This window comes from Histoplasma capsulatum, genomic scaffold, assembly GCF_000149585.1.
Source record: "Histoplasma capsulatum NAm1 scaffold_13 genomic scaffold, whole genome shotgun sequence".
NCBI classification, from domain to species: domain Eukaryota; kingdom Fungi; phylum Ascomycota; class Eurotiomycetes; order Onygenales; family Ajellomycetaceae; genus Histoplasma; species Histoplasma mississippiense.
Window position 1 is genome coordinate 262,364 of NW_001813970.1, and position 18,790 is coordinate 281,153.

Genomic DNA, 18,790 nt, shown 5'->3' on the forward strand with positions numbered 1-18,790 from the left:
TGGCGACGAAAACATTCATAAGACGGGTCCCCCCCCCCCCCCCCAAATGTGTAGCTACACAAGATACATTGGATGCTTCAATTTATTTGGGAAAAGTGGTTGAATAGGAATTGAATTGGAAATTATTCTATTTGTCCCAGTTAATGAATATCGTGTCGAAAACAATCTGATTGGGGGGATATTTAAAAGGGCTACTACATCAGTACGCCAACGCCCAACTATGCTCTGCGTGCATGCAACAAGGATCATCAAAACAGCTTTATACAGCTGGTATATCGTAGACTATCTGCAGCTCCAAGCAGGGTTGAGATTAAATAAACAAATGAAATTATTTGGCCAAAAAGGCCTGGAAAGCCTTATGCTCTATTACCACATTTCCAACAGCCTTCAGTTTCTTCCGCCCCTCTTTCTGTTTCTCTAACAACTTCTTCCGTCGCGTAACGTCGGCGGCATGCAGCTTCTGCAACACGTCCTTTCTGAACGGCTTGATCGATTCTCTTGCCACGACATTCCGTCCCGCAGCAGCTTGTATCACAACTTCGAACATTTGACGGTCAACATGTTCCTTGAACTTGCTCACCCATAAACGCCCCAGCCGCTGCACCTGACTAGAATGAACGACGCGAGATACCGCATCGACGGGGACTTTATTTACGAGGAGTTGAAGTTTGGAGATATTGCTGCGTCGCCAACCAGATTCCTCGTAATCCAAGCTGGCGTAGCCCTTTGTGGATCCTTTGAGCTTGCCAAAGAAGTCATCGACCAATTGGGCAAGGGGTAATTCGTATTTGAGAATGACCTGGGTTGACGTGAAGAATTCAAGGCTCTTTTGCTCGCCTCTGTTGGATTCGCAGAGTTCTATAACTCTTCCTAGGTACTCTTCGGGGAACGTGAGAGTAGCGAGGACGAATGGCTCTTGCAATTCGGTTACTTTGGCACGCAGTGTGTCTTCTTCGGGGAAGAGGGCTGGGTTCGTGATGATTTCCTCCTTTCCATCTTTCCAGATAACTTTGAACGGCACCGTTGGTGGTGTGATAATAATGCTCGCGCCATGTTCTTGTCGTAGGCGATCTTCGAAAACGGAGCAGTGGAGGGTCCCAAGAAACCCCAGTCGAAAACCAGCCCCTAATGCCTCGGATGACTCCTTCTGCAACGTCACGCTGCGGTCATTTAAGATGAGTTGATTGATGCTGTCCTCAAGGTGAGGGAAGTCGCTGGCATCCACGGGGTATGCTGCAACAAACACCATGGCCTTAGGCTCTTCGAATCCAGGGAGCGGCTGAACCAATTTCTCTGAGCCAACCTTTGTATACGTGTCACCCACTTTGGCTTCCTGACTGCGCTTCATGGCCGGATTGAAGTAAATATAACCGACTTGCCCCGCCCGGAGGACGGATTGGGCCGTTTGCCACGGATACATAATTCCAACTTCGCCAACAGTGTATTTCAGACCAGTTGCAAAGGATACAACCTGATCGCCTACTCTAATCTCGCCGTCGAATAGTCGAACGAGGAGAATCACACCCTTGTAGGTCGAGTACCATGAGTCAACAAGAAGCATTCGGAGAGGCTTGGTACGATCTCCAACAGGCCTACTAGAGTTAGCACTAGGGGAAACATTTACTGGAGGTTTGACGGATCAGAATTAAAAATAAAACGTACGCAGGAATCTGCTCGATAACAGTTGGTAAAAGTTGTGACACATTTAGACCAGTTTTTGCTGATACCAGCACAGCAGATTCGGGGTCCAACTCGAACGTGTTCTTCATTTGGTCCAAAGCGCGCTGCGGGTCTGCCGACGGTAAGTCCACTTTATTTATGACCGGCACCAACTTGAGACCCTCAGCAAAGGCGAGGTAAAAATTTGCTACGGTCTGTGCTTGGATTCCCTGGCTGGCGTCAACGAGAAGTAAAGCCCCCCCGCAACTTGCGTAACTCCGCGACACTTCAGCACGGAAATCGACATGACCAGGAGTATCGACGAGATGCAGCAGGTAGTCTTCGCCCTGATGATTGTAGAGCATGCTACATGTCTGTGCTTTTACGGTGATACCGCGCTCTCGTTCAACATCCAATTTGTCCAGAACCTGCTTGTTCGCACCCGCTTCGATAGTGCCGGTGAGTTCGAGGAGACGGTCAGAGAGCGTGCTTTTGCCATGGTCGACGTGCGCAACGATGCAGAAATTCCGGAATCGTTCAATTGGGATTGCTGCAATGCGCTGCTCTACCTCTGAGGCTGGCTTCCTCACTTGCGCATTTCGTGGGGCAGAGGTACTAAGAAGTCGACGGGGGTACCTGGTGGACGAAGCCAGTGATTGAGACGGCCGCAATGCTGAGGTCAGCCATTTGACTGACTGCAGGCATCCTCGCATCGGGATATCTGCATTGACGTCAGGTATCAGGCGTCGCTGTATTGCTATTGGATAGCTTATCCAATGGCTCACTGATGTTGTCCTTGTATGTCGCCGGATATTTCTTTCTCTGCAACTTCAGAAAGATTTTCGGCGCGGGATTGCGGCTCCGCAAAGTCCGGCCCAGAAAGGAAGGCGAGCCGAGCATGTCGTAACGTGACTTGTCAATTGCCGTAGCAGCGCCGAGAGAGTAAACAATAAAACAAAATCTTGAAATATAATTTTCCTCTTCTTATTCGACATTCTGTCCGAGAAATTACCAGTTATTCATTGCATCGAAACTCGTATATATCCATCCTGATATAAATCCCCAGTCGAAATGTCCACGCAAAAGGAGAAGTCGAAAGTCCACAAGTTGTCGTTGAAGGGTAAGTCAAGGAACGCGCACCCCGCAACGCTTGAATTGAATCTGATAATTGGAGTTTAGGGTCGTCAAAACTAGTTGCGGAATTCGTAAGTGGGTTTGCCAGAAAGTAAATGTATTGATGCTAATAATTGTAGTTTGAATATTCCATACATTCAATTTTGTACGTGCAAGATGACCAGGCGAGTCAGAAGCGGCCCGCGGGGATAATGAAGCTAACGACCAACTGTCACAGGTTCCAACGAGGGGTATATCCAGCAGACGATTTCACGGCGTGAGGGCATTTATTTTGCAACTTCCGAACGAGAAGAAGCCCTGGTGTTAACAGGTTTTTACAGTGTCAAAAAATATGGGCTAAACATGCTTGGTTGGTGCTGGTTACCATTTCCCCAACACTCCTGTTCACTAATAAACGTCTATCTAGTATCTTCCGATGACCAAGTCAAGGCGTATATAAAAAAGATCATGTCGCAGTTGAACAAGTGGATGATTGGGGGCAAAATATCCAAACTTGTCATCGTGATCACAAGCAAAGATACTGGGGAGCATGTGGAGAGATGGCAGTTCGATGTGTGTCAAAACCGCATTTATACCTCAATGTAGAATACTCCAAATTGACGCAACGCTTTATGAGAATGGCAGGTTCAAATATTCAACAATGGCAGATCTTCCCGAAATCGCTCTACACAAAAAGCATCACCTGACAACGAAAATGCTCCTATGTACGTTCACTCATTGCTAAGCCTATGCCACTTAGCTACAAAAATCATTCACATATATCTCGCCGTTATCGAAATCCCTGAGTAACAATTTGCAAAAAATGATGCCAAATCTTAGCCCCACGAATACCGCCGCCACTACCCCTCCTCCCGAGAAATCCGAAAAGGAGATCCAAGAAGAAATTCAAGCGATTTTCCGCCAGATCACCGCCTCCGTGACCTTCCTTCCAGTCCTCGATGGTAACTGCACATTCAACGTGCTTGTGTATGCGGACGCCGATTCTGAGGTTCCCATGGAGTGGGGTGATAGTGATGCCAAGGAGATTGAGAATGGAGAGAAGGTGCAGCTGAGAAGTTTCAGTACAAGCAACCATCGCGTGGATACGTTGGTTAGCTACAGGTTCGTCTATAGAGATTTCTTTTTCTACCTGCATTCGTTTGTGTATGGTTGCTTCCTGTATGCGAGATGACGCTCCTCTAACTTGATTTGTACGCAGACTCGCGGATTGAAGAAGCAGGTGGCGGGGTGGAAGATACGCTTTTGCAAACAGTCGCATTGGGAGTTTCTTTCGTTCTCTTTTTTTCAATTGGGTATAATCTTTTATTAACGCTAGCAACAGGCGTTGAACGTGAGATTCAGGTATTTAATTTTATATGGGATCTGGGAGGTTTCGAAAATGGATTTCTAACTGCGTAGCTGATAGTATGGTTTTGGTTGTTTCACTTTCTGCATCATGTGCTGCTCAAATACAGGGCCTACCTTCGGCATTTTCCTCTTTTGAAAATCTTTGTTCCTACGTGCTTCTCGTTCTAGGATCCGATCCCTATATCCATATCTAAGTACAATTCTAACTACCCCTCCCGATGTAGAGGTTACCTTTCAATAACCGACGCGAAGAAAGCAGTGTGCCGAGTGGATATAATGCCAATTAGTAAAGGTAATTTTTTTGTACTGTACATCTACGATTCCCAGTCCCATTTTTGAGATGATAAGTGGTCAGCCACACCGACCGCCGCATGACCACCTTGATACATCTAGCTTGGGATTTCTATTGCTCATTGGTGTAACTAGGAGAGAGTATGTCGCGTTTACGGACTTGGGATTTAGTGCCAGGATCTGTATATTACGATGTTTCACTGTTGGTTAGATCAATGCGTTGCAGATCACATTGATATCATTGTACATGTACTGTACATACATTGTGATATTCATTTCCTAATTTGATGGGCAGTTAAATAAAACTCCTCTCTTGCGAGAAAAGGTCAGTCGGGAGAAAAGTAATGAACAAAGGAAAAATAATAGATTTCCCAAAAGTCAACCTCTAAGCGGGTTGAAGGTATCAAGGCACACAAGAGAAACAAAATAAGGGAGCGGGTGGTCAGTAGTTCCTCAACGTCATTCTATCGCAGCTCCCACGCAATGCCCCGACTGCAATCTTTGCCTTTCCCAAGGTTCTCAGTCCCATACCCAGAAGGATATAGCCAATACCGACAAGGTATAATAAGGGATACAGGAATGGAAAGAAAATCGTCAAACGTGCATGTTTCCAAATCCTTTTGCGCCGTTCTCTTGCGCCCATGTTTTTAACAACCTTTGCTGGAAATGCAGGTGTTGCCCGGATCTTGAATATATTTAGTTTTGTGGAAAGAATAGAGAGACACCTTGGAAAGTTGTAGAGAGTATACGGAGTAAAGAAGAATGCAGAAGAACAAATAACATCACTGTACAAGGATGCCAGAGCGAGGCAGGAAGTTGCCAAATGCTCATTCAAGAGGGCAATGAGCGCGAGCCTTTTGTAGAGGCCATCAGTAATGGGAAAATGGGGCTCATATAACACCTCTATTTCGGGCAAATGTTTAAACCGAATCACGAAATATGCAGTCACCTCATACAATGAAGTTAACAGGGAGCGAGCACGTTAGCGATCTATTGATTAATGAGTACAAGATATGATATCTGGAGTTTTTTATTCTTATTTTTATTTTTTTTTTTTTAACTTCCATTTGCCATTTCTGATTGGGAAAATGGGTTTCATTTACCGTTTGTTCCTGAGATTTTAACCGCAGGTACTTGGGCAGAACCTAGGGCCATGGCTTGCCTAACAGCTTCTTGCGGCTGGCAATTCCAGCAGGGATATCGCACAATGCGCTTTTGGCGGCAAAGCACACACACATTGCTTTGGAAGGATGATAGGGTTAGTGCATGCGTTAAATCGAGCTGGCCGGGGAGTAGATAAGTCTTAACACGTACCGCAAATTCCCGTTACATTCAGGACAATCTATAATAGTATTTTTGCCAACGCAAAAGCGGTGATATGGGTCAAGGAGATAGGACGGCGTTTCCCGTTGAGTCGTGCTGGCCATTACGAAAACTTGTGACGGGAAGCTGGCGTTGTATGACAAAATGAGAAGTAGAAGATATCAATTATCTGGCACAAATGCAGCACCGTATAAGTGTATACCAGAACCGATCTGATACAGATATGGGATTCTGGAGCAATGGAGATCATGTAATTCCGTAGATGAGCTTTGTAAAACTTGCGGCGGAGACGCCAACCAGTAATCGTATTCGACTCAAAAGATACTAAGGACCTGGCTGTTGGTGTAGCATTTGCATTCCAGATGAGGAGGATAAGACCGGGTGAAGGGCTTCATTATATAACTCCTATCCCATTCTCATTGTTTCGCCAATTACTAGGAGGTTACACTCAGTAAGGGACGAGAAAGCGATTGAGAGATATAGTAGTAGGAAGTATGCAACAGTACTAAGACCTTGGACCTGCCGTGGCACCAGGGACAATACGGCAACCTAGGATAATATCTTGCCAGTTCATGGCTGAGATTTCGTGGGGGTATGGTTTTCCAACTTTGACAATAGCGGAGCAACGGATCAGCAGGACAAGGATGATGATCACATCTCCGACACTCGACAACCCAGCCCGGCTACGCCACAACTTCATCCAGCCTTAAGATGATTTATAGGCAGGGATGGAGTAGAAGCGGCGGAATTCAACGGTCCTCTTGGAAACCAGTATTAAGCGAGTAGCATCGGAAAGCTTAGAGCTGGCTGCATGGAGAGAGTGTAAGAGTGGGAGATCAGAAATCAACCGACTATGTTAAGGTTAATAAATGGACGAGGCAACCAAAACCACACAATTGCTAGTAAAAGCAACGACTCCTCTTCATCACGCTGGTTCAAACCCAGGAGTACGGATAAACTGTCCCATAAGTAGCGCAGTAACTACGGGCGATAATCAGTGACTGACCATCACGTTGAAACAAAAGGCAGGCTAAATGGGGCGTTTATGTTTGAGGCCAGCGTTCCGGAAAGTCATTCGATTGAATGGGAAAAAAGAAACCAATAGCGGCTGTAGATTCGACAAAGAAAGGATATGCTGCATAGCGGTTGCAGCTTTCCGTATACGTCCAATAATTGGCGCTGTCAAATGACTCCAAACCCGGTAGTATGGTACGGGATAACTCTCATATGCCGTAGACAGCCTATCGTTTGTTGTCCAGCCCTCACCGCTGGCCCAAGCGAGATATTTGGAATTATCATGTGAAATAACGGTCTATTATCACATAGAGAAAACGACGAATCAAACACGGTAACAGACATTTCCGCGAAGTCGGAAAAGTCGGAACAATATGGTCGCAGCAGCCCTATGGTAAGTAGTCGAGGCGTCCAAGGTGCTGATGTTGCGGGGTGGTACGATAAACGCCGCCCAGCGAGAGAAAGATGGAATATACGCGGAACGCGAGGGGTAGGGTAGAGGAAATCCATGTTCATTTTGACAGCGGTGCCATGGGAAAATTAGCATGTATCTCTCAATGGCGAGATAGGGATACAGGCCTTAACATGGCCAATGGACGATGGAGGACAAGGGACAAGGGACATTCCTAGCTGAAGCAAGCTGTAACAGTTCCGCCCCAATTGGACATGGAAATCGGAATAGCCGGAAGGGCGGGATCGGTGGGGGCGTCAGCGAGTTGCGGACTGGCCTGGGGAAAGGAGCGTCTGGTAGGGGTCAATTGGTATGGTGTCAAAGCAGCTGGCACATTGGATGCCAGCTGTGTCCAGCTCGTATATGCTGTACCGGGAGTCTTTCCTCCATAGACGGCGTATGAATGGGGGGAAAGTGCCAGCACAGAATCGACCCCGATGAGACTCTCTGACCAAGCCACAGGAGAATGGGTGCAAAGAGTTCCTAATTTTTCAGTCTATTTGCAAAAACATGGAATTTCGTTGACTCGAAAGGAGAAGGCAATCGCCTAATCCCATGTAGATGCAGGCTCCACACGTTGGCTTGGCTACAGCACCAACGAGCCCTCGAAAGAAGGAAGAAAGTTGGATTGCCAGGTGGCAAGGAAATCTTCAAGCAAACTAATCGGGCTGAGGGTAATTTTTTTTTTTTTTTTTTCCTGTCGCACGACGGCATTATCCGAGGCTTGATTCCTGCATTGGCAGCGTACGCAGGACATCCATTGCGCCGTCCACACAAAACCGGTTCAAGACTGAGCCTAAGCTCACGAAGTGCACAATCCTTTAATTCTGTCGAACACGGCAATCACGAAAATAAAAGAGGCAATCCTTTTTTCCCTTGGAACACAAAGCGGATGCGGAATAATTTGCCGGCGATTTGAAACAACGTAACAGAAAGCGACTATAACGGGAGCGTGAACGAGACGGCTGTGCCAGATCTTCCCGAGCCGAATAGAACTAAAGCAGGCCAAGACGTCACGGTAGCTTAAAATAAACTAAGGGAAGATAGATATATGCAAGCTTCAACTTAACGGCATATCAATGACATTGAAGGCTCAGATAAATGCGGGAGAAGAGGACCCTTGACGAGGTCTCAACAGCGTCTGTCAACAAGGCTCAGGACCAATCAAGATACCACTACCAAGATGAGCCAACTTTCTAATCAAAGCATAGTCCACATGATTGAGAGAGTCGAGGGAAAACGGGAAGAAGCGGCTGAGGACGTTGACGCTTTAGATGTGCTGCAGTTGGCTATCGAATCACCAGTGGTTATCTGAGCAGGGTCGAGAGCAGCAAATAGCCCAACGACATGGCCGTTGCAGGAACAAGCCCAGTGGTGATCGAATCGCAGTGGTTCGTCAAGGAGCAACTGCTGCTGGCCTGCAGCCTGTAGTCTGTTGCATATGAGGACCTCGGGAGGACAAACATTGTTAAATGGGGACATTAGCGTGTGAGAGCTGAGACCTGCCTTCGGAGAATTTAGACCAGAGGATCCAGCAGAATTGATTCGGTTTGAATAGTTAATGAGTCTGGGAATATAGATGCTGTCCAACCAGAATATCCCGTGTTGTGCTAAGATGGTGTTTATCAAACTAAATATTTAAAACACCAGAAAATTGAAGCACGCCAGCACCATTCCATATAAGAATCAAAAATGTGCCAACAAACAAGAGGGGAATATTTATATCAAACCTATTTACATGGAAATACGTGTATAGATAAGTTAGCTTCTCTTTGGCATGTCGAATTATGTCCACTCGACGAACGGTTGCGTCAGTTCGGCCACAATGTTTAAATCAGTAGTTATCTATTTATACTATTTATGGTCCTAAAAAACGTGCAATAAACGTGTACCGAACCCCTGATATCTCTCGGAAGATTTGATCTCGTACTCCGTACAGTGTCTTCCGTTGCCTTGTAAGCCGCGACCTGGCATTTTGGGTGCATATAGTTCTTATCTGGATAAATATTTCGTATGAAACCTACGGAACCGAGGCTACACAAGACAAAGAAGAAAAGAAAAAGAGAAAAAGGAAAAACAATAAAGGAAGAGACACATTCCAGGAACAGAATGGGCTAGGATGCCAGGTTCAACAAAAACATGATTCAAGCGATGGCCATCTTTAAAACGGAGCAAAATACCCGATAATCCTCCTTCCAACGGCCAGCGAGTGCTCAGAGGTGAAACAGATCTTTTTGCGGGAATCACTCATCTTCATCTTTCTTCTTCCCTATCACAAAACGAGCCTCCTGTAGATAATTGTCCGGATCTGGATGAACTGCCTCCTGCAATGGAACATACCGCCCGCCCATCCGTTTCTGGCTCACCAATATTGTGCCCGTAAAACACAAGGGATCAAACCACTCACTTCCCTTTTTGCAATCCGGAGACAGCTGCCAGTAGCCGATGGAATTTGCATTTTGGCTGATGCTGCGAACCGCACCGCCATCACCACCTGTATGAACGGAGTCCTAGGCGAAAAATGTGCTTGGAAGAGAAAGCAGTTGTGTCGACAGTGCGTTTTGAATGCTCAGACGGACGAGATCGTTTTTTCCATTGCATCTAAGTTGACCTTGCTGTGGTTGGACGGACATGTTGTCCTCTGCGAAGCGGTTGATACAGACACATGTCGCTGCATAGACTGTAGGTGATACATTGTTGGACGGGTTTTTAGGGCTGGCTGAATACTGGCAGGAAAACATTTCAAGAAGACTATTTAAGCTGAACAGTGCAAGGAGGAAATAATATCGAGCTCGTATTTCTAAATTTTTGCTGTGGATTTGCATGGATATATATATATGCATGCATCAATGACTGTAATAGATATACAGGAATGCCCAGGCCTTATATGGGTCGAAGAATCATCGTGATAGTCACAGTTGCGCCCAAAATTGGAAGTCTGATGTCGCCTCGAAAACATATATCTTGGCTCGAGAACTGTAAAATATAAATGCATGTAGAGGAGCAAGGAGCAAGCCTCACAATAACGTTATTTGGTGTTGTATTACCTATAGACACTGCATTTCTGACATCCAGCAACCTTCCTGCACCCACTTGAAGAAGTAGCCTAACATCAAGATGATTGAAAAATGTAAAACACACCCCCTCAGCTCCATATACGTACCATGACAGCTCGGTGTGAAATGATTGAAGAACGCCCCAAAGGGAGTACCGCTGTATCAGGCTAGAAGGAGGCAGCGATAGAATATAATATGGCAAATGAGAAAACATTGCACTGAGAATCAGCCTTCTTTCCCGAGTTTCCCTAACGCCTCTGTCAAGAACTCCGTCGCATTGACTAGATCCGTGCTCCCGTATACAATTCGTCGTGACGTGGCGCCAGATGGCCCTGATCCTCCACCACTGCCGGATCCGCCAACTGTGTTCGAAGAGCCGCTCAGCGGGCCAGCACCTGCTAAGGTTCCCCTCCCTGTTCGATGTGCCCAATCTTGAAGATTGCCATATTCATCCATACTCCCACCTCCCACCGTGAAGACGATCGCTTCGCTGAATCCCTGTCGCCGTTGGCCGAAACTCGCGCCACTGCCGGGTGCGGGACCACTTTGTTGATTACGAATCGAGGCCGCGGGGGGTACGGCGCCTCGTGCATTCGCGCTGCGTGGATCGAAATAAAGGTAGTTCTCAGTCTTTGCGATCGCGGAACTTGATGCGCCCGCTGGATCCATGATTGATTCCGTGATTTTGGTTAGAGTTAGGTCTTTGTTTACAGGGAGGAAATTCTTTACGCCGGATATTAAGGAGTCGAAATTCGCGCCAAGCGCGCCGGAGGTGATGCGGTCTGTAAGGCGGTTCGAGAGCGAGGAGAATCCACGGAAGAGGTCAGAGGAAGGTTGTTGGGTAGCAGCAGTGGCCGCGGTTGTCATCATCGTCATCCGGGTAATTTCTCGGACTCTTTTCACGAACGCTACTGCGTCAATGTCTGTGCATCCGGCTTGCATGAGCGCCTCTTCAAAGCGGTTCAACTCTGCTCTTGAGAGGTCTGTTTCTGTGCTTAGGAACCAAATTAAAAAGAACCTTAGTTTGTCGGATGGATCGGTGCCTCCGTCAGCATTGCACAATATTTCGAGGATTTGTGATTTATTCTGCTTCATAATGTTTTCCTCAAGCTGGAAGTAATTATCTAGTTGTCGATCCTTAATTCCCTTCAGAAGAGCAGTAGCGATGTTCATGTGCATGTCGAGCAGTGCCTTGCGTTCCCGCAACTCTGGAAGAAGTGTGATGGCAGTTTTGAGGTGTTGAGCGGATGCGCCCATATCATTTTGAAGATCTTCGATGGAAGAAGCGCCTGTCTTCCTCGTGATCTCAGCCGCGTCTTCCTTATACCGCGTCAACTCAGCGTCAATGTCTTCGGCCACCTGTGGAAATGGGACGCTTGCGTTGCGGTTCCAAAAAAAATCATTCACACTCAAATCATATGAACGTTTCGTGGTGCCCTTTGCTGGGTTTGAGTCGTCGACTGGTACGTCCACGGTGATACGGTTAAGATGCATTTTTAAGACATCATGAACCAGTGATTGGTAAGACCAAGAGTGGGAAAGCATAGGAACAAGGTCCACATTACGGTCAACGATAATGAGAACCGGGCGGACTGATGGGACGCCAACACCCTGTCGTTGGGATGCACTGGAGAACAAGTTATCCTTTGAATTTAATATGTGATCCCTCAGTTTACGATCGAGTTTAGTCGCAATCAGTTCGGATGCTCCTCCTTTCGGGCATCTGATTATTGGGATGGAGCCTTCAATAACGTAAGTGAGAGACACAAAAATGAAAAGAATATGGGTGAAGAAGCGTACCCATCGTGACACTGACACTAAACAGACCACTCACAATTCTGTCTATCATGTTATCCAATTCCTCGTCCGTGGTTTTGGCACTGTTTAATTTCCAATACATGTCTTTCCCCATCCCTAAACTGAACAAATCTGGTTCTGAAACAATAAAGTTCAAATACTGATCATAAACTTGGGCAACTTTTTCTGATGTCCCCGTGGAGGCTATTTGAGATGCAAAGTCCTCTAAGAGTGGCCGCGGAACGGAAGATATGAAATTTACGTATGCGCGGCAGTAGATATCCCTGGAAAGGTCTGAGGTCACGAGTTGTACGTTCTCTGGGGTTGGTTCAACGAAGTAGATCACAGGAACATCGGGAATTGGGTATCGAGGGCTATTGATATTTCTATTTCCATGAGTTAGCAGGACAATACAATCCTGAATGGACAAACCAACACCGAAAGCGTGCCTACAGATGAATCGTAACACCCCAAGTTCGCAGGTCGTTCACTCGTAAAACGCTACTTATAACATCTCGGCCCAAGTTATCAAACACCAGCACTTTCCATATGGGATCGCCATCTTCATTGAGGATGGGAGTGGAGTGTATTAGGCCTGTCGGGCTGGCAGCGTCGCCTTGGAATTCAGTTTGGTGAGGCGCTTCATGGTTCAGATTTAGGATCTTCTCAATGGAAGCTATATCAATAATTAATATGTATACATTTAGCCAATGCCGTTATGCGGAGCACAGTTCATACCAATTTGCCTCTGCCGCAGAGATGGAGGATGCGAAGCCATGGGACAAAAGAGATGCGCCAGTCGAGCGGACTGGCGAGGTTAGAAAAGGGCTAGCCCTTGTCTCGGATGAATTAATTAAAAAATTACTGAGGGCACGAAATAAGGTTGATAGTCATTCAAGTCTAGCATCGGCATAGAGCTAATTCGATCAGCGAGGTGAACATGATATGATATGTGGAAGCTACAAGTAGATGTCGTTTCTAACAATTATCGCCAGATCTCAGAAATGCTGATGACATAACCAGCATCTTGATCCACGACGGATGTACTATTTTTCCGCAAAGCACATGGTTTCGGGAAAACTAATCGGGCCGGTGGCGGGTGACAAAAACAACGCAAAACAATCTTGCGGCTTTGCCGCCCACGAAACGTTCTTCTCTCACAACGACAAAACCCAACCTCCATCTTCTCCACCATCCCGCACATCTCGCACATCTCCCATATCACCTCTCAACTGCTGAATTCTCATTGTAAAGGCATTTTACTATGCTCCTAAGCTGAAGCCCTGAGGTACGGGACCCAGTGTGAGACCTTGGTCCGTCGATTAAGGGTGAGTGAAACGCCGGTAAGGCTGTCCCAAGCTGGTGGCTTAGAACGAGAACACTGCGCAGGAACAAGGTGTGAGGATAAAAAAAGGAACATTTGAGAGATATTTGAGTGGGAAAAGCAGTACAATACAACCTGGGAGGTATTTGGCTGAAGTTGAGCGGCTGTTTTGGTGGATATTGCTGTACTTTTTGACTTCACTTGTATTCTTGTTGCAGCAACATTTCCTCCATATTAAACCCGGCAACAACCCCCCAAAGTACCGCCAGAGCTGACAGTCAGGAGGGCAAAGTAAGCCTGTTTGATCCTCCTGCATACGCTCATTTTTCTTTTCTCTATTTATATGCCCCTCTTAACGTCTTAACATTATGTTGAAAACCCTGCAACAAATGACGTCCCCTTTTGGCATTTAACACAAAATCACCTAACAAACCCCCAAAGAGAGACATACCATACGCCATCACAATTCTACACCAGGTCGTGCAGTGCCGCAGGCATCCAGCACCTCCAGCCGGATATTGCCAGCGCTTCCAGTTATTACTAAACTAGCACGTTACGCCATAACAGACTGCTCTGGAATATTTGAGTTCCTCGGAAAGCCGAAAGGTCCTACCAGGGAAGGGGGGCTGGTATCAAACTTTGCTCTGTTGGTGAACCAGTGGACAAGGGCGCCAGCCGCGCCTTTCCTAAAAGAGACTGCATTTCCTTTCCGCCTTCACTAGTACGCATTCAGTTAGACCGGAAAATCTTGTGACGGCTCTCTTCTAAAAGCGGCAACTAATCACACCAAATTGGGAAGAAATCGCTTTTCGGGTTCCACACGACCACGTGACCCGACCAACCCTTTCTCGCAAGCAGATAGACTAGGGAGCTAAGATGATCATGGACCCCTCGTCGAACCCTTCTCCTGCGCCTGAGTCCGCGACCAATGCATATCCCGGAGAGTTCTGGGGCGGGATACCTTCGCTGTATACTTCGAACCCGCCCGATGGACAGCCTTTTGGTATAGGCTGGGACCACCCTGTTTTTCAGGCCCCTCATTCCAACCCGCCATCGAAACCCCATCAGCCACAAGATATTTATCCTCAAACACAGCAGCAATGGCAACAACCACCGTTGCAACCTCAGATGGTGCAAGAGCCACAGCGGAATTATACTCTGCCAGCACAATATCATATCAACCAGTATCAGCCACCGAATCCTACTCCTACATACGAGACTTCAGAACAAAATGCTCCTTATCGCCAATACACTTTCGATCCCCAACCCTTTTATGCAAACCCCCCTTCAGCCCCTAAGAGTGCGTTTAATCAACAAGCCGCTGTTGATCTACATACAGCAAATCATCCATCACGGCTGGCGCCCTCTCCAGTTCCAAGCCCTCTACCGTCATATGGAAGGCCAATATCACTGCAAAGCAATTTGCAGGTGAGTGAGCACCAACCTTGACCTGCTGAGCATAATGACTAACTCCACTTCCGTAGAATGACGCCATTAACTTTGCGACTGGCTTCCAAGAACATCACTCCGCTTCTACATATCACAACACCATTGATCCTCAGTTTCTTTCTGCACCCCAACATTCAATGATCCAACCCGTTTCCTCGCAACCCGAATTTTTTGTCATTAACCCCGCAGATCTAGACAATCACTCGACCTCTGAGTAAGTTCTTATTTCGTTTTTAAACGGGATGTGTGTAGCTAAACTACTGGACATAGCCATTATCATGCGTACAATACGGAGATCGCTCCTCGCTTAATCGGGCCTAGCCAAGCGCTTAGTACTATGCAACCAATTCCCCAAATTACAACAACCGGGAAGAAGCCAACAAAAGGTAGGACTACCGCCAACTTTGTGTACACTTAAGCATTCCAACCTGGGTTTCGCGGACATCTGGCTAACTATGACTAGCACGAACGAAAGCTGATAAGCCGCCGGCAAAACGAAGAAAAAAGGATGCGCCGGAAAAGGTTCAGGATCGCGCAAAGGCTGCAGCCAATAAAGCCGTAATCAAACAAGGTCCACGACCACCTGATGCCTCAGCTAGCTCCGATAGCAGCGACGACTCTGACAGTTCTTCTGATCTCGAAGTCGCCCCAGAGCCGTTTCCTCTCCCTCCTTTGCGCCCTCTGGATGCCGAGGGTGGCATCAAATACGACACTTTAAAGGCAGTTTGGTCGCCGAGGAATAAACAACCACCAATATCCACCATAAGAAATGCATTGATGCTATTTTCCGATCTTATCAAGGGGGTTCGGGATAGTTGGAAAGCGAAAAGCGAATCATTAAAAGCAGCCGAGAATCAAAACCAAGAGGATAAGATTCCCGGAATGAAGAAGGAGGTCACATTGCAACGGCGTCTGATAGATTTGATTGTCACTACAGCGCTGGACGGTGGCCACCCTGCCATCATCCAAAGGTATGTTCAATTTTCCATCTAATCGCCAGTTTCTCCACCCCCAAATTGTCATTATTATCACCCCAAGTTGTAGTTGTTTGGGGAGATAAAATGAGGAAAGAAAAATGCAAAAGAAAAGACGAAGATATAATTATAAGTAATAATGTCATGTATGGACAACCAACATGATTTCTGTCTTGTCATGAGGCTAGAAGCAAATGCTATTACATCTACTCCTTAGAATTTTCCGAGGGAGTAGTTTAACATAGAAGGCTTTAAATAGCCGGTACAATTAATATGCTAGCCTCCATATTTCGCTGCATCTAATTGCACCAACACATTGACCCCTGACAAAGCTCTTGAAAAAGGTGATGGAGATAATAGCTGTTCGGTACTCGAGAGCGTATCTAGTCACGCAAAGTTACCATCCAATCCCCCTACTGTGTTTTCATTCCAGCTTCGTCTCTATTATCATGTTGTTTTAAAGAACATCAACTAGGATAAGAAAGATACTTATGTCTATCACAGGTTCGGTGAACATCCTATTATCGTATCCGCGCTGTATTCCTTTCTTCTTGATCGGCACACGGCGGCAGATAGCGACGGGCCGCTGACAGTAAACATTTTAAAGGTAATTTTGAACATGTTTTTTCTTCATGCCGTATCATGTCGATTCTAAAGCTCCTTACTAACGGAGACGATAGCTCATGACGAAATTTGTGACAATGGATCAAGCAATGCTCGAGAAAACTAAAAATGACAAGATCCTCTCTCGTTTTGTGAAGAAGGGGGGAGACATCATTAAGCAGCTCGCCCAGACAATTTTATCCAACGCCGCGGAGTTGACAAAAAGGAAAGCTGAAATCGCAAAAGCATCCCCTAAAAAGACAGAGAGTGCGCTGAATGAGGACGGATTGGTGGTCATGGAGCCGGAAATCGTTATCCGGAACCCGCTCCCTTCCACCACTGATGCCAAGCGGCCCCGTGAGCTGGAGACGGATGGCTCGCCATCCACGAAACGTTCTGTAACCACTTCCAACGGCAAACCTGCTGTGAAACCTACAACTGTGGCTGTCACGAAACGAACCACGACCACTGCTCCGGATGCCAAAAGCACAGCAGCCGCTGGAAATGCAGCAGCAGCCAAGCCGAAGCCTAATATGGTGATCCCCAAACCGACCCCAAGCCTCTTTAGCAGCTTGATGTCTGCTTCGAAAAAGCCTGGAACTTCAAATGCGGCGCGTGCAGCAGCAGCCGCCAAAGAAAGGGCAAAGTATGTGATCATTGACCATTGTAGATAGGCCTTTTGCTAATAATGACATGTAGTCCTCCGGAACAGAAACCCGCCCCACCCCCAGCTGTTGTTCAGAAACCTGCTTTCTCATTCTCAGAGACGATGGCTGATTTAAGCAAGCCAAAGGAATTGGTCCCCAGTAAGCCAGCGGAAGATCTTCCTCCAGAAACAGAGGAAGAGCGCAAAAAACGTATTCGAAAGGAAGAACGTCGTAAGCTGCGTGTCAGCTGGAAGCCAGATGATTCTTTGACTGAAATACGTCTGTTCACCCATGATCCTGAGGAGGATATTGGCCATGATGACAGCATGATACGGGATGTTGCTGATGTAGGAGGCGAGGGAAGAACCCTTAAGCTTCATCGAGGGATGGATGATTTGGATGACGAGGATGAGGACGATGATCCCGAGGCTAGAACAAAAACCTTCCATCCTTACACTTCACCAACTGGTATGTCGATATCCTGTTATATCTAGTTTTATGTGATTCTCTTACTGAAATTTTGATTAGAAATTGATTTCTCAGAGCTTGATTTTGAGGAGCGCCAGCGGAATTTCATCAAGAGAGGCGGTATTCAGAAACCTGAGAGTGCCGAAAAGCTGGCCCAGGAGCAACGTGAATCGAAAACACTAAGTGTCTTCTATACATCGCTAGCTGATATCCCGTCTTCTCCTAAGGAGCCACCTGCCCCTGATGCGGATGAATCGTATGATCCGGAAGTTCCATTTGGCGAACCAGGGGATCAGACAAAGGTATACTATATAAGCGCGTGCCATAATATCTTATCCGCAATACAACCTTCTAACATTTTCAATTAAATAGGCGCGCTCCGCGAAATATTTTGCGGCCAGAGCACCAATCCAACCACCACCACAACCTCAATCTGCCCAGACCCCTCAAAACTCCAGCACTGTCGACATTTCCTCTCTACTCAAACTCATCCAGCAAGCTCCTCAGTCGGGACAACCTCAACCATCCCAACCGCCAATCCCTATACCCGACCTAGAGAAAACCTATGGTCAATTCGTTGGAAACCAGGGTCAGCCCACTCCCACCTCAATACCGCAAGTACCCCAAATTCCGCAAGCTACTCAACCTGCCACGTTGCCAGGGGCCCTCGACATCCAGGCACTGCTTGCGGTTATGAATGCGCAAACACAGCTACAACAAGGAGCTCCTGCATTCCCTCCCCCTCAGGGCCCAGCAGCTTCTTCGTCTCAGGCCCCGAATCTCGCCTCGATCCTTTCGCAGTTTCAAATCCCAGTGGTGACAGGGCAGACACAGACACAGCCACCGCAGCAGCAGCAACAGCAACAGCCACCCTCCCAGCCTCTTGCGTATAATCAGAACCAATCTAAGCAGCATGGGTCCTTTTATGAGGATGCCGATCGGAAGAGGATGCGCGAAGGCCACGGACATAAAAAGCATGGCGGATATGACAATAATGATGAGGTAAGCCACGGTCATGGCCATGGCCACGGACATGGCAATAAGCGGGCTAGAACGAATGGAGAATTCAAGCATAAGAAACATGTAAGCTGCCTCCCCCGTTTCCTCCGCAATCTCCTAGATTCTCCCTAGCTAACCCTTTTCCCTCTCACTCGATACAGCCCAAGGCAGGCCTCGTCCCCTGCAGATACTGGAAGGAGGACAAATGCCTGAAAGGCGATGACTGTACATTTCGCCACGATCCTCTTGATTGA

General features: G+C 47.0%; 7 protein-coding genes across 7 annotated transcripts; 3 read left to right on the forward strand and 4 right to left on the reverse strand.

The window, feature by feature from the left end:
- Positions 1 to 328: 328 nt before the first annotated feature.
- On the reverse strand, positions 329 to 2,559 carry HCAG_08896 (GTP-binding protein GUF1; the record flags this gene model as incomplete). Its single annotated transcript, XM_001536182.1, has 3 exons — positions 329 to 1,592; positions 1,663 to 2,380; positions 2,445 to 2,559. 3 exons carry the CDS (start codon positions 2,557 to 2,559, stop codon positions 329 to 331), a joined length of 2,097 nt encoding a protein of 698 aa, XP_001536232.1.
- Positions 2,560 to 2,730: 171 nt separating this feature from the next.
- On the forward strand, positions 2,731 to 4,004 carry HCAG_08897 (conserved hypothetical protein; the record flags this gene model as incomplete). The annotated part of the gene is made up of 9 exons (XM_001536183.1): positions 2,731 to 2,779; positions 2,839 to 2,864; positions 2,913 to 2,938; positions 3,011 to 3,049; positions 3,114 to 3,142; positions 3,200 to 3,345; positions 3,418 to 3,497; positions 3,613 to 3,894; positions 3,992 to 4,004. The coding sequence occupies 9 exons, from the start codon at positions 2,731 to 2,733 to the stop codon at positions 4,002 to 4,004; spliced, it is 690 nt and encodes a 229-aa protein (XP_001536233.1).
- Positions 4,005 to 9,004: 5,000 nt separating this feature from the next.
- HCAG_08898 (predicted protein) lies at positions 9,005 to 9,960 on the reverse strand (the record flags this gene model as incomplete). The annotated part of the gene is made up of 4 exons (XM_001536184.1): positions 9,005 to 9,064; positions 9,157 to 9,215; positions 9,627 to 9,713; positions 9,831 to 9,960. 4 exons carry the CDS (start codon positions 9,958 to 9,960, stop codon positions 9,005 to 9,007), a joined length of 336 nt encoding a protein of 111 aa, XP_001536234.1.
- A 540-nt stretch (positions 9,961 to 10,500) lies between these two features.
- HCAG_08899 (hypothetical protein) lies at positions 10,501 to 12,850 on the reverse strand (the record flags this gene model as incomplete). The annotated part of the gene is made up of 4 exons (XM_001536185.1): positions 10,501 to 11,919; positions 12,110 to 12,458; positions 12,526 to 12,748; positions 12,811 to 12,850. 4 exons carry the CDS (start codon positions 12,848 to 12,850, stop codon positions 10,501 to 10,503), a joined length of 2,031 nt encoding a protein of 676 aa, XP_001536235.1.
- Positions 12,851 to 13,949: 1,099 nt separating this feature from the next.
- On the reverse strand, positions 13,950 to 14,891 carry HCAG_08900 (predicted protein; the record flags this gene model as incomplete). Its single annotated transcript, XM_001536186.1, has 4 exons — positions 13,950 to 14,092; positions 14,297 to 14,554; positions 14,612 to 14,664; positions 14,734 to 14,891. 4 exons carry the CDS (start codon positions 14,889 to 14,891, stop codon positions 13,950 to 13,952), a joined length of 612 nt encoding a protein of 203 aa, XP_001536236.1.
- A 291-nt stretch (positions 14,892 to 15,182) lies between these two features.
- Positions 15,183 to 16,091, forward strand: HCAG_08901 (predicted protein; the record flags this gene model as incomplete). Its single annotated transcript, XM_001536187.1, has 3 exons — positions 15,183 to 15,231; positions 15,309 to 15,816; positions 16,079 to 16,091. The coding sequence occupies 3 exons, from the start codon at positions 15,183 to 15,185 to the stop codon at positions 16,089 to 16,091; spliced, it is 570 nt and encodes a 189-aa protein (XP_001536237.1).
- A 411-nt stretch (positions 16,092 to 16,502) lies between these two features.
- Positions 16,503 to 18,790, forward strand: HCAG_08902 (predicted protein; the record flags this gene model as incomplete). Its single annotated transcript, XM_001536188.1, has 5 exons — positions 16,503 to 17,068; positions 17,122 to 17,537; positions 17,598 to 17,839; positions 17,910 to 18,620; positions 18,698 to 18,790. 5 exons carry the CDS (start codon positions 16,503 to 16,505, stop codon positions 18,788 to 18,790), a joined length of 2,028 nt encoding a protein of 675 aa, XP_001536238.1.